Source organism: Schistocerca piceifrons, chromosome 8 (assembly GCF_021461385.2).
Source record: "Schistocerca piceifrons isolate TAMUIC-IGC-003096 chromosome 8, iqSchPice1.1, whole genome shotgun sequence".
Lineage (NCBI taxonomy): Eukaryota > Metazoa > Arthropoda > Insecta > Orthoptera > Acrididae > Schistocerca > Schistocerca piceifrons.
The window spans coordinates 476,600,309-476,615,969 of record NC_060145.1 but is presented as its reverse complement, the minus strand read 5'-3'; the positions used below and the strand labels follow the sequence as shown (position 1 = coordinate 476,615,969).

Here is a 15,661-nt window from a genome sequence, read left to right as displayed (position 1 = left end):
AGTCTTGTACCGGCAAAGGTAAGAAAAAATCCACCATTCACCAGAAAAAAGTATTGTTTACATTTGTATTCCCCTCCATGAGGTATTTAACATTAAATGATTTTTTGAGAAGGAAATTTCTACAATAACTAAATTAAGAATAATACTTTTACATGGGCATTAAATTAGCATTTGAGACCTGAGTTTTCAATACCACTGTCTGAGTAGTAAATTCTATATAGCTTATGAAAGTCTGCTTTTAAGCTTTTAAAATACAATAATTGCTCTCTCTCTCCCTCTCTCTCTCTCTCTCTCTCTCTCTCTCTCTCTCTCTCTCTCTCTCTCTCTCTCTCTCACACACACACACACACACACACACACACACACACACACACACACACAATAAATTATTATGGCTGGAGATTGAGTCTAGCTGCCTCATGGCGAATCACGTTGATCAGCTCCTGGTTAACAAGGAAGATGAAGCGAAGACCCGCAATCTGCAACAAAAAAAATTGTCAATTCCTAATATGACATTTCAAGACCAGTTTCAACATACTGGTCATTAAATACTACTACTACTACTACTACTAAAAAAAAAACAGCTTTTCCCTATTGTTTAATATTATTTTGTTATCACCCAGATGATAATTTAACAACAGTCACTTGTTTCTGTCACAGTTGAACATGATTACCTTGAATCTTTATTTCAGGCATAACAGTTAAATAATCACTGTACATATTTACGAAGCTATCACTTGTAAATTAATTTTATGCTTGATTGAATTCTCAATACAAAACCTTATCTCAACACGTAGTCACGTTGTTGGATGAGAGGTGCTCAATAGCATTATCATCGGAGTCCTTACGAAGTGTCAACATGCCACTGGCCTGGGAGGATGAAGATTTTCTCCACAGGCAGAGTTGCTTATAATGCATGAGAGTACACTAGCAATTAAAAAAACTACCTTAATGATGCAGTAAACTATTACACTAAAAACCATTTAATAAAAATGCTAATCAGCCCGGGGATGCTATCCCTTGAGAGCAAGCTGATCTTCCCTCCTCAGCACTTTAGGGATGAGGGCTGACAAAATTTCAAAATCTGTAGTATACTGGTATCGGTGTCAGCGAGGATGGTGGGCAAATCTCCAGCCAAACTGACGTTTGCCCTAATGTCACTAAACAAAATGACATGTAGCCAAAACATGCTGAACTGAAAGCGGCACTTTACACAACAGTGGATCTTCCCACTGGAAGAGAAAACTATGCATTTGTGGGCAATGTCCTATGCATAGTCTGGAGATCAGTACTTCCTTCCACAGATGTGGTTGGCACAAAATCTACCACCCTGAATGGTCCATCTGCGTGACTGCTGTTTCTTGTTTCTCACTTCCAACCACTCAGTTTCCCAATTGTAGCTGCTGTATACCAGTTTCCCAACTGCTGTACACAAGTTTTAGGTGGAAGACAACCAAAGGTTTATGGTGCTTCTGTTGCTGCTCTATGTATGGCGTATGCCCAGGGACATTTTCAGTGCATGACATACTGACAGGTGCTATGGCCATATCCAAATCAATTTTCTTTGTTTTTTTCCCTTCTTCATGACATCTGATTTGTGTGTCGCTAGCCTTAAATACTCACAACAACGGTATGGGAAAAATTAGCCCATATTAACTGCCTCAACAATGGAGAAAATCTGCCAGAAAGTATGCCAGCTAATTTTGTCCAGTGACTTGCAAAAATGAAGTTACCTTTTTTCAGGTATACCTTTTCACTTCTAGTAAACAATAAAATTCCTGCACCAGTGACAAAGCACCAGAGCATGCCACTAAAGGAGCCAATTACCGTATTTACTCGAATCTAAGCCACACTTTTTTTCCGGTTTTTGTAATCCAAAAAACCAACTGCGGCTTAGAATCGAGTGCAAAGTAAGCGGAAGTTCTGAAAAATGTTGGTAGGTGCCGCCACAACTAACTTCTGCTGTCGAATATATGTAGCGCTGCACAAGCATGCTTTGCATGCACAAAGATAAATACTGGCGCCAAAACCTCCGCATCAGTAAATAAATTAAAAAAAAAAGGTGGAAGACGACATTTCTTCTCCGCCCCGAGTTTCGACCACTGCATTTTATACATTATCCAACGAAGTAAATACAAATTCCGTGAACGATGACCTCGCTGTCTGGTCTCTTTCCCCAAACCAACCAACCAACAAATTCCGTATTGTTCATCTTCGAATGTAGCAGCATTTCAATGTACTACGAAAATCCGACTGGCAAGACTGTTTGGGATGTTTGTCAATATGGCCAACTCTACGTTCTGAATTTTTTCCTACCTGTGAGAAGAGATGGTTGCAAATAGGAACTTTTATGAATTGTGAATCATATGCAGTATTCTCTTCGCCATAAGAGTAATACGAATATAAACATTTTGCCATGTATTCTTTCGTGTTTGCTGCTATCTCATTTAAATCCTGTCTGCCTAATAAACTACAAAACTAGGGTGAGACAGCAGCAAACGTGGAAGAATATACATATTATGTCATGTTTATATTCTTATGCCTAATAGTGATACAGTCAGAAATGAAGCAGCAATCGACTAGATTTTTAAATCTAAGATGACTCTTAATTTCTGTGCAGAATGTAATGTACTAAAGAGGCGCCTGCAAAGATTTTCAAACGGAGAAAAATTTTCGCTAAACTCTTGTTCAGAACGTCTTCTATCATAAGCCGTCTATTATTTGGTTCTTGTTGATCATTATCAAAGAAAGCAGCAGTGTAAGTAACAACAAATAGCAGTCTCTTGCCATTGTTTTGCTAATGAGACAATTCCTCTCTTTTTTTTTATTGTAAGCGGTGGTAGCGTGCACAAAAGCAAGCCATGCCGCGAGCGGGTACAGGCCGTAAACACTCATTATCAGAATGCGACAAACAAGTCATGACACAGTACAGTAATGCATTTTCAGCTTAGAGTGACGTAAACACCTATAACAAAGAGATCGGCACTTACTAGATGAAAGCAAAATAAGCAATCATTTCAAACCAGATGAAGTACGTGAAAACGGAAAGGTACCCATATAAATACAGATGGAGCGCGTGGCGCATAGCAATGGCTACTTAGTAAAGCTTAATTGCTAAGCTTACGACTCGAACATACTGTAGCTGTATCGTCATACATTCCACCTAAATTGTGTCTCATATTACAAAGGACCAACTTAGTTTCGATTTGGTGGTGTGGCCTAAAACTTTTCTCTCCCCTTGAATTTCGAGTCTCAAATTTCAGGTGCGGCTTAGATGCGGGAAAAATTTTTTTCCTTGATTTCGAGTCTCATTTTTCAGGTGCGGCTTAGATTAGAGTAAATACGGTACCACAAATGCACACACATACATTCAAAAATTTCCTTTTTACTGGCGTCTGATCAACAATAAATTAATTTGCAACTCTTTTTAGAGATGTTAACTAAACCTTTATGACTACCTCTGGTAGTCACATGACAAAATTAGTAACTGCTGTAGGTGTGACTTCAGTTAGCTCTCTAAGGTAATGCTTTATAGAGAACTTCCTGTAATGCTGAGGAGTGTAATGCGGGCCAGTCTTTCTCGAACTTTTTAAGACCCTATGATAAACAAAAGTAGATATCATACAAATCTGGCTCCTGGCATGGACAGAGCACCACTCAAATATTTTGTGCATTGAATACATCCATGGGCACAAGACTTAGTAAGAGCAACAATAGATACCTTTCAGTCAAACTTTGTATACATCAGCTGCAGTGAACTTGTGTGACTACATGTTCAGACAAAGGTCTGTATTGGGAATTTAAACACGCATAAGATTAATTTGTGGGCATATTAATGTTCTAGTTCAAGCAATGCACATCATTAATCTGCTGTGGAGATGTGGAAAACAGTCACAGAAAATGTCTTCCCAAACAGCACAACAGCTTGCAGTTAACGTTACCAAATTAATTATCAATGTGTGGGGAAAATCTGTGACAGAACTGACAAAGATGATAATGAAACATGCAAACAAGTGTTAAAATTCTAATAATTAAATAGTTTGCAATTACAAAAAGAGGGACATGGTGCTCAAGAGACTGGCAATGTTCTGAACTGTTATACAGGCTTGACATATTGGTTTTTAGCAGCCATTCTAAACTGACCTTCTGCTATTGTGATTAAAAATAATAAGACATAGTCAAATTGAAATTTCTAACCTAATACAGGGTTAAAAAAAAAATCTACAGCTGTCAATGATTGATAGCTCATGTGGCCCCTTCAGTGAGGATAAAACCGGGCAGGTAGTGTGTTGTAGGAAGGATATCATTTTAGTTACAATGACGCATCGGATCATGATGCATCACACTTTTGTGACTGAAGAGTATTTCAAAATACAGTGTGGCTGCTACACAGCGGAACTTTCGACAGCAATTCAGCATTCAGAGACATGGAAGAGTACCAGAACAGCACACAATTCAGAAGTAGGTCGATTCGTGATACTGCAAGACATAACTAGGAAAGCCAAGGACAGTGCAGTCCCCAGAAAATGTGACAACAGGAGAAGGTATGTGACCGCTGAAGTTTCCCTCATAGAAGCTTGAACTCTGTTACTTCTGCTACTCATCCTCCAACCCACACGAGTTAAGCATTGTCTCACAATGCGATGACACAATTTTAAGCTGTATATTCTTGTCAAGGTTTCTCAGCCACTATGTCAGCTTTTCTCATTATCCTGAATCACAGCATGTCGTTTGTATTTGTGGCTGAAGGGTATCCTGAAGCATGCGATCACTTTGTTTGCTGAGTACATCTGTTAAGCCAGTTGTGGATGAATTTGGTACAGCACATGAGGAAATTCCTCCCTCAATGACACCATCTCTACTCCAGTGCCTTTAAGATTACACACTCATCCAAGTTGTAAACTGTCTGGCTGGTGGATCCTGAAGACATGGGCAGGGAAAATGAGCGAACTGTGGTGTAAAAGTCTGTTTCTAAAAGGTGTTTATTTAAATGAATTCCTAAGGGCCGTGTTAGTGAGAAATTATTACCATGTTCTTCCATCAGCGCTATGCTAACATCTAATTAATTTTATTTGTGTCTCATACCATAAAGGAGACAATGGAAAACGGTATTCTTGCAGCCACAGCACTGCAAATTAACCTTAATGTGACTAGTGCCAGTATGACTGTGGACCACGTCAAATGTTTTCAGGAAGGAGGGCCAAGAAGGCCTTTAGATGTACAACTATAATTGAGGCCAAATAAAACTGAAGTCGTTATGTTCCTTACCTGCTCAGCGTTTTGAGGTTAATGTGCTTTAAAGTGTTGGTGCTTTGACATATCGTACTTTCTGGTCTATCAGGTGTGGTAATGAGGTAAGGTGATCATCGGAAGTAAGGAATTGAAACCTCACAAATTCTCTAAAGCGGTGTCCCTCAATTTAAGATGAAGAAGATTAAAAATACAATGCTTACAATCAAACATTTTTCACTTGAAAATTTGATACCAGTGTTCAACATTTATTAATTTTACTTGCAATCTCCGTTTGATACTGAGAGGCTGGAGGAAGAGTAGAAAATTTAAAACTTGTTGAAAAATAAGGAGCACTAGACAGTGTGAGAATCGTACAATTTATAGCAACTAAAACAGGTATACATTTAAAACTCTGCTTCGAGGAATAGCACACTCTCATATAAAGCTTTCCATTTGAAGTCACCCAAAAGTCCCACAGATGGAACTGCAAGAGGATACTGTGCCTCGGAGCAGCACCGTAGGCCTTCTACAGGTCAAAAAATGCCTATTATGTAATGCCTCCAGAAGGGTCAGATTATCATTTGAGGCATGATATCCCCAGAGTACACATGTAAACTAATAAAACAGCTGTCTGTATGGTAGGATTCAGATAAGGTGGCAAATGACCATTCTCTCAGAGGTTTTTCACACACAGCTCGTGAATGCAACACTACGACTATACAGTTCATGTCACCCAGAACAAGTTTCACCGAACATCTGCTCGACTGCATGCGGGACTGCCACCTAGCAGGCAGCAGAAACGGCTAGCATCACCTACCAAAGTTGTCACACCTGTAGGTCTACGGAAAGTTGTTTGGTTGTAAAATGTTTGTTTAGAGTGCAGATAATTTGGTAGTAATTGGGAATTTTTGCTAAATGTAAGCACGACTCTTCCCTATATGCATCAGTAACTGAAAATACTCCACTGTGGAGCGGTCCACAGTAATTAAAAGGCACGGTGAGATTCACTTACGACTGAATGCCTCCCTAATGTAGCCAGGCTTACGGGGCAGCCTAGTTCAAAAGTCCTGATTGTCCAGTTGGTGTATCATTCTAATAAACTTACAAGAAAAACAGCACCAGAGATATCACCAGAAAAATGTAAAAAGCTGCCTGCAAGCAAACAGCAGTCAACAGTGCCTACTTGCAAGTCATAGACAAAACTTGCAGCAAATCTTACTAAATATTCAAACAATGGGAAGTCTAGGTTGGAATGTCAACAATATAAGGAAAAGATAAGATTGTTACTTACCATAAGGAACAGTTAATTTGCAGACAGACACCCTTGTGGCCTGAGCTGCCGGAACCGAGCAAGGTGCAATAGTTGTAAGCACAATGGACTCGTATTCGGAAGGACAATGTTTCAAACCTGCGACTGACAATCCAAATTTAGGTTTACCGTGGTTTAACTACATCGCTCCAGCCAAATGCTGGGAGGTTTCCTTTCAAACGGCACAACCGATTTCCTTCTTCATTTCTGACACGATCTGAGCTTGTTAAACCCGAAGGAATGGTGTGTGTTTCCCTTTCTTTTCCCGACAAAGGCTGCGGCCAAAAACTAGTGTCATTTAATTGTGCCTGTCTGTGGCTTAACATGTCATCTTTACGGTAAGTAACCATCTATCTTTTCTTACACTGTTACACCCTATATTCAAAAGACAGAAATTACCTGTCAAAAGAGGCTCTCAACAGGTAGACCCAAGGGACAGATGGCATGTGAACCCGACAACACGAGGAGTTGTGGACACCCCTCAGACAAGGAACAGGCAGGAGAGCTGTACTATGGCATTAGCAGTAGCCCATCAGTGAATTCGTGCACTTGCACTGTCAGGGCAACTGATGGTTAGGTGGGTCACAGAGCACTGGTAAGGTGACCGCCTGTCATTTAAAACTTCTAGCAGATCATCCAATTTAGCACAGAGGAGTCAGGCAATTGAAAATGAGTTTCTTATACATAAGCATAAAAGTCTACCCTACATTAGAAGCCAAGAGTTCCTGAACATTTTTACATTCCACAGTAAGATGGGACCTAGAAAAGTGCCCAACTTGTCTGCCCACAGCTCTCACAACCGTGCCCCATTACGGGTGATCTCTGAGGCTAACACGAGTGTAGGGATAGAACTGGCATGGCAACTCAGAGGGAGAAAAACATAGGGGCCGCATGAGGGTGGAGAGATAATGGGAAGCAGTGACAGAGAGGGAGGCAAATGCCCAATTGATTGACTGATTGAGGGGGGGTTTATGGGACTAAACAACAAGCTTATCAGTCCTGCGATTCAAAACTTACTTGGATAAGACAGAGGGCCTGCTAAAAGTGGGTGGATTCAGTCAGAGGGGTCACACTATAAAGCGAGAAAGTTAAAACACAGACAGTAGAAGGCATAAAAGGGTAGGCTAAATCTAAAAACTGGAAAAATAGAGGGCTAAAAGAGCAGTCCTTGCATGGGGGAGTGGTCATGCGCCCCAGACCTCGAAAACATGAAGAGATGCCCCAACAACAACCAACCTGCCCCTGCCCCTGCCCCTGCTTTTGGAAAAAAAGCAAAACTTCATAACTGAAAATAAAAACCACTTTCACATAGGAAACAAAGACCAGTGCAGCAATCCATGAATTGTCTGCTAATATTAAAGATAAAGAATCCAGATGGCTATACTTGGTAAGAAGAGTCAAAAGAAGGGGACAATCCACCAATATTTGGGATTCCGTCAGTATGCTTCCACAGCCACATCGTGGGGGGTGGGGGGGGGGGGGGGTGGCTTGTTACGCAAGAGAAAACAATGGATAAGCCTAGTATGACTGATGCGTAGACAGCACAAGACAATGGAATCTTTCTGAGAGGAGCAGATGGAAGAGGGCCAAACTGCTGCAGCCTCCTTGATTGTGCAGAGTTTATTACTGAGAGCAGTAGTGTGCCAGATGTCATCCCACTTTTGGACAAAGAGAGATTTGATGTGTATCCACATATCTGCACCTGGAATCATGAGAGGGAATGGAGTGTAAGTATCTGCCTCTCCAGCCAAATCATCAACCAGTTTATTCCCTGGGATGTCCACATGACTTGGGACACAGAGTAAAACAACAGAGCAGGTGGCACAGCCAAGGGCAGAGAGGAGGTCACGGATAGCAGAGACAAAACGGTGACGAGAGTGGCATAGTTCTATAGCCTCCAAGCTGCTCATTGAGTCAGTACATATTAAAACACTGTGGAGGGAGGTCTGAGAAACAAAATGGAGTGTCCTGTTAATGGCCAGCAGCTCTTCTGTGAACACACTACATGAGCCTGGCAGTAAATGGTGTTCCATGCCAATAGGAGATGTAAAAGTGTATACTGCCTCACCTATCATATTAGAATCATCAGTGTAGGAGATGGTAGCACCCAGGAACTCTCCAAGGATGGAATGTACAAGATGCCGGAATATCACAGGGGGAACAGAGACGTTAGGCTCCTGCAACAGGTCAGTCCTAATCCATGGTCAGGGCACCAGCCAAGGTGGGGAGGGGGGCGGGGAGTGGGGAACAGGAGATACAGGGGGCACTTATGGAAATCCTGATAGAGGGAAGTGAGGTGCATTGCAACCAGCAATTCCAACCGAGAGGGCAGGTACAGGAGGGAGACATTCCCCATTTGCATAGAGGAGAGGGTGCATGGGATGGTGAGGAAATTATCGATTGGGTAAGAAACCAGGAGGAAGGAGCCACCGAACCATAAACCATAATCTCGTCTGGACAAAACCAGAGCCCAGTGAACATGGAGAAGAGTAGCATCCCAAGATGTGTGGGCCTGGGGGCTGAGAGCATTAAGCTTCCGCAAGCAGGTAGTCTTCAGATGGCAAATATGGGGTAGCCATGTCAGCTTCTTATCAAAAATGAGGCCCAAGAAATGGGACTGTGCTACATCATCTAGGTGCTAGTGACCTAAATAAAGTTTTACATCAGGGTATACCGCATTTTGGAAACAGAAAACTGGAAGCCATGGGTGAGGGCCCATGTAGAGGCCAGTCTGATGGTGTCTCGGAGCTGGCATTCAGAAGATGCTACCGAGAGGAAGCTGCACCGAATGCAAAAATCATTGACATTCCATGCTGTGGTGACCAGAGGCCCAACAGAAATACAAGCCCATTGACAGCGATGAGGAAGAGTGCAACACTTAAGACCGAACCCTGTGGGATACTGTTCTCTCGGATCCAAGGCGTGCTGTGTGAAGTGCCAAGTTGAACCCGAAAGAGCCAGTGGGATAAAACCTCGCAGATAAAAATTGAAATGGAGACAAGAAAGCAATAGTAATGGCGGGTACCTGAAATGTGATGGCACCAAGCCATGTCATACGACTTATGTAGGTCACAGAAGACTGTGACAAGGTGCCAGCAGTTAGTAATAGCCTGTTGGACTGCTGTTTCCAATCCAAGTAAATGGTCAGTTGTAGATTGTCTTTCCCAGTAGCCACACTGATATGGGAGGAAAAGGTCCCGAGATTCGAGTACCCAACATAACTGGAAGATAACCATCCTCTCGAGTGTTTACGAAGTACACGGGTCAGGCTAATCGGGCAGTAGCTGTCGAGAGACGTCGGGTTCTTCCCAGTCTTAAGGACAGGGATAACTAGGCTGTCCTGCCATTGCGAGGGGAAGGCACCTGTGACCCAAATGTGGATGAAGACAATGGGGAGGAGTTGCCTCTGGATAACGTTAAAATTTTGGATCATATGGTTGTGGTTGGAATCTGGGAATGGGACTGTCATGTGAAGAGGTAAGAGCCTGCAAGAACTACCATTCAATGGAGGGTTCATTATAGGATTCAGCTCGGTGAGGGTCGAAACGGGGGGGAGGGGGGATTATTCAGCTCAGCTTTTCTGCCAGAAAAAGGTAGCACAATAGGAACAAATGGTTCAAATGGCTCTGAGCACTATGGGACTAACATATGATGTCATCAGCCTCTAGAACTTAGAACTACTTAAACCTAACTAACCTAAGGACAACACACACATCCATGCCTGAGGCAGGATTCGAACCTGCGACCATAGTGGTCGTGCGGTTCCAGACTGAAGCACCTAGAACCGCTCAGCCACAGTGGCCGGCACACTATAGGAACAGGATGGCAATGCTGACACAAAGTGTGTCGCAAGGTGTTCTGCTTGGACCGATGGATCAGTACACAGAGCACCCGTCCTGTAGGATAAGATCTCGGGCATGTGATTGTCACTGGTGGCACAGTTGGCTACGGAGCTCGGATCAAACCTGCGGTGGAGAGTCCTACATCCCCAGGGAGGAAACGTAGTACTCGCGGCATTTCTTTCTACTCTGCTTAATAAGCACGGAGATGCTTAAAAGTGATATGGCCGGTCTCTGAAAGATGTGATTTAAATCGATGCAGCATCTGTCCGCTGTCCCGATTGCTACTGCTATGTCCTTTGTCCACCGAGGTACTGATCGATGATGAGGGGGATATGTGGATAGGGGGATAGCAGTGCCAGTGACGAGAAGAAAAGTAGCAGAGAGATAGAGAGGTGTTGAAGTGCACAGCAGACATATATAAATGCCAATTGGTTCTGCAGAATGCCCAACATGAGGGCCTGTCTACCTGGCAGTGTCAGGGGAACGAAAGACTCAACAGAAAGTGATCACTGTCACGAAGACTGTCACGGAGTGACCGAGATAGGGAAGCCACGAGAGCAGAGAGAGGAGACTGTGTGATCGATAGCTGAGAAGGTGCCGTGAGCGACACTGAAGTGGGTAGGGGAACCGTCACTGAGGAGACACAAATCAAAGTCTGTAATAAGTTGGTCAATTACGAGACCCCTACCCATCGAAGAGGCATTCCCTCACAGAGAGGGGTGTACACTAAAGCCCACGAGGAGGAGGTATGGGGGCTGAAGTTGATGTATTAAGGTAGGCAGGTCAACATAAGGAAGTGGTCTATCTGGAGGGAAGTAGACATTACAAATGGTGATTGCGGAGATTGTTTGCACTCTAACCACTATGGCTCCCATATTGGTATGAAGAAGGGTCCAGTCACTAACGACATTGGTGCGAACCAAAGTGCAGACCCCTTCAGACACTATCCTGGAGCTGGCACGATTCTGACAGAATGCCCAATAACTGCAAAATGTTGGAGAGTGGTCATCGTGGAAGTGCATTTCTTGATGAGCAAAACAGAATGCAGAATAAGAGGAAACAAGTTTCTTTATTTCCGAGAGGTGATGGTAATACCCATTGCAAATTCTACTGGATTATTGTGGCAAAAGTCCAGGTTAGGCACAAAGAAGCCAAGGGGAGATCTTGTCAGTGGTGTCACTGATGAGGATGGGGTGACATCCATAAATAATATGTCAGATTCAGGTTGTGGAGAGGGAGACAGCATGTCTGGGGCACCGGTCAAAGGGGGGGGAGTGTCCTGGGAATTATGTTTCTTCTTCTTCTCCTTCTCCTTTCTCGGAAGTTGAGGAGGGCAGGGCACAGAGGAAGAGCAGGCTTTTGTAAGATCCAGAACCGAAAGACAGCGGGTGACTTTGGTGTTCACAGACGGCACATCCCATGGCCGAGTTGTGGTGGCAGGCCTCCAGCCTGAGACGCAGGGGGAAGGGTCATAGAGGAGGAGGGGGGGAGGGGGCTTGAGCCCCATGATGACCAGTGGGTGCCAAAGAAGGGGGGCACTTCTTCGGCCAGGGAGGGGAAGCTGTGCACAGAGGGGAGGGCATCGGAACCGCAGGGGAGAGGGAGATGAGAGAGAGAGAGAGAGAGAGAGAGAGAGAGAGAGAGAGAGAGAGAGAGAGCTGGCGTAACGAAGCTGTTGGAGAGGGGAAAGGATGTACCACAGAGGCAAAAGTAGAAGATATCTACATTGGGTGGAGTTCATTGTATTTTTGGAGAGCCTCAGCACAAGATAGATGATACTGGGACTTGTACTCTTGGATCTTCTTTTCGTTCTTGTAAACTGGACAATCTGGTGAGCATGCAGAATGGCAGTCATGATAATTTACACACACAGGTGGTGAAACACGGGCTTCCCTCACTGAGTGGGTGTCCATGGTCACCACACAGAGTGTCTGCGGGAATACATATGCTCAGAAATGCAAGCACCAAAAGCAACTCATGGATGATGGAGCATATGACTTTTATGTCACACCGGTAACACGTAATTTTGACCTTCCCTGGGAGGGGACCTCCCTCGAAAGTCAGAATAAAGACGCCGATATCAGCGTAGCTGTCTTTACGACACTTCTGCACACATCAAACACAATTAACGCCATGTCGCTCCAGTTTAGCCCAGAGTTCCCCATCAGTTAGAAGTCCTACAAAAAGTGACTCCCTGGGTCATATTCAGAGTGGTGAGGGGTAATAGACACTAGGACATTGCCTAGGTGATCACAAGCACAAAGGGCTGCAGACTGAGTGGTAGAAGAAGCTTTGATCAACAGGGAGCCTAACCATATCTTGCTGAGAGACTCCACTACGCCAAACTTGTCCTCAATATTCTCCACTAAAAACAATGGCTTTGTGGCAGTGAATGTGTCCCCATCCATCTTGGTACAGACCAGGTAATGGGAAAAAGTGTTTCATCCCAAGATGGTGAGCCCAGCCTTCCTCCCAGGGTGTAGCCAAGGAAGGGTACCCTGCAGGGTTGTACAAAGCTGCATTCAATGATCCATTACCACTCGAAGAGACGGCCATTTGAGTACGGCCAGATTTTTGCAGCTAGATACACTTCACTAAGCAACTGCCCTGAAACAACCCATTCCGATAAGGGGCTCTCCCCATGGGTGCCACCCAACCATAGCAAGGGCCGTCTGGCACAGCACCTGTTGCGGAGAGCTCCGATGCTTCAGGATGAGAAGTAACCCCTCTTTGGCATTCATTCATGGGGGGGGGGGGGGGGGGCAACAGCTCATGTATCAGTAGTGTGGCGGTCCCTCTGTTGTCATGGGGCTCAGCCACATGGGTACATAACAGCCCCACTACACGGACTGGTACACGTGCTGGTGACCTAGCAGGGCAGAGGGGGCTATGGCGAGGAAGGAAGAGGCGAAGAAAAGGGGGAGAGAAATCCACGATATAGACACTAGGGAGGGAGTTCTTCCCCAAATGGCTCTCACTAGAGACAAAAATTTTTGAAGCGGAGGTCAAACCCCAACAGGAGACCCAAAAACACCAAAAATGACGGAAGAACAGTCAAGTGGAACAAAATCCCAAGGAATATAGGGAACTAGGTTGATATCCAGGTGGACATAAATAAAAGCACCAAGAGAGGGGAATGAGGGGGCAGCAGGGATGGAGCCAGGATGCGGAGGGAAGGGCACGGTGAAGGAAATGCAGCCCGGGAAGGAAGAATGGGCTGCAATAGATTGTGGCCCGTGTGCGCCACGCATGAACCCGTGAAAGAACCGTGAACTCCCTGGGAAGGGAGGACAGGTGCCTCTTGACAGAAAGAGCAAAATGAGGACAGAGACAGAAAAGTGGGGGTGGGGAGGAATATTTAAGTGCAAGGGTTGGAAACTGAAGCAGTGATGTGGAAAATTACTAGGGTAATGGTATAGGTGCGGAACAGAGACGAGGAGAGGTTTGAGCTGTGGTGCTGGAGTTGCAAACACAGAAGATATAGGGGCAGAACATTTTCCTAGTACAGAGTTCAGAGATGGTGGTGCTGGGAGGCAGAATCCAAATGACACTGGCACAAACTGGCGGTTGAAGTAAACTATCTGTCAGTGTGGAGCAGGCCGAGCAACCAGCTTGTTGAGTCTATGGTTAGCTACAATTTGGTGCACCCTATTCCTGCTGGTCAGTCATCATTCCCACGTAAAGAGTTGCATAGCAATTGCACCACAGGTGGATGTTTTTATATGTTGCCCTACTTTTTACTTAAAACAATGGAAACTCCATGTAGGAATATCAACAATGTAGGAAAATATAGACTGCTACTTACCGTAAAGCAGACACACCAAGTTGCAGACAGGCACAATTAAAAAGACACTTACACAAAGCTTTCAGCCACAATCTTCATCAGCAAAAGAGAAACAGAGAAAAACACGCCATTCATACATACAAATATGCACACATGACCGCCAACTCTGGCAGCTTAGGTTCACTGCCAACTCTGGTAGCTTAGGCCGGTATTACACTATCAAATTTCTTTGTCCAATATCTTTGTCAAAGATATTTGATAGTGTAATAGGGACTTTGTCAAATGACGTCCAATATTTGATCAAATCTAGGGCCTCGCTGTATATTTGATCAAAGAAACCGCTTGTCTTCTGTTCACTGCAATGTGACATGTTACCACATGGAGCGCTAGCATCGCTGCAGCGTTCTGTCGTCTGTAGTGTTTTTATAACCATTGCCGGTAAATACCATTGGTGTGTGCCGACAACTACAAAATTAATAGAGATGTCTGAAGCTGATGAGGCGCTTTACAACGTGAGGCACCCTGAATACAAAAATAGATTAAGAAGATTGGAGACCTAACCTGACCTAACCTAACCCAACCTAACATAACCCTCTCCTGTAGCAAGGAATCTGAGTGTTATAGTGAGCCTGTCTTCTGAAGATGTAGCAGTTCTTAAGTGAATATTGTGCTTTGTGATAGGAGGATACACTTCATTGAGCACATACAGAAATGTATGCTCATCCATTCTTAAGTAATTGATGTACGACTTGACGTCTTCCACTGTAAGCTCACGTAACAAGTTTTGTTGAATGCTTTTATCGTGTCGTCGTAAAACCCACGGCTTCACCCAGATTAGATTAGTTTTTCGTTCCATAGATCCGTGCTGAGGAGATCCTCGTGGATGTGGAACATGTCGATTTTTTTAAGCTGAAATAACAATACTAATAGTATGAATAAATACAATACATCATTTGTTTCTATTAAAAATTTCGCCAATGGAGTAGAAGGAGTTGGCCAGTAGTAAGTCTTTCAGGCTCCTTTTAAACTGATCTTTATTTCTAACTAATTTTTTTATGTTTGCTGGCAAATTATTGAAGATGAGTGTTCCTGAGTAGTGGACCCCTTTTTGAACTAAAGTGCTTTTAAGTCCTTGTGCAGATCATTTTTGTTCCTGGTATTGTATGTATGAACTGAGTTGTTTGTTGGAAAAAGATATATTATTTACGACAAATTTCATTAAGAAGTAAATATACTGAGAGGCAGTAGTTAGTATACCCAGTCCTTTGAAGAGGTTTCTGCAGGAGGTCCGTGAATTTACTCCACAAATAATACGTATTACACGCTTTTGGACCTTGAAAACTTGTTTGACTTCGAGATTTACCCCCAAAATATTATCCCATATGACTTTATGGAATGAAAGTATGCAAGCTTTTTCATTTTTATGTTGCCAATGTCTGCTAACACTCGAATTGCAAATACAGATTTGTTAAGGCCTTTCTGCAGTTCTGTGGT

General features: G+C 43.7%; 1 protein-coding gene across 3 annotated transcripts in view; it reads right to left on the bottom strand.

Moving 5' to 3' along the window:
- Positions 1-345: 345 nt before the first annotated feature.
- Positions 346-15,661, bottom strand: part of LOC124711580 (microspherule protein 1) — a 139,938-nt gene continuing 124,622 nt past the window's right edge. For all 3 annotated transcript variants that reach the window (XM_047241728.1, XM_047241727.1, XM_047241726.1), the window contains one exon: positions 346-479. In XM_047241728.1, coding sequence (XP_047097684.1) covers positions 390-479 — 90 coding nt within the window. In that variant the 3' untranslated portion in view covers positions 346-389. The remainder of the gene's footprint in view (positions 480-15,661) is intronic.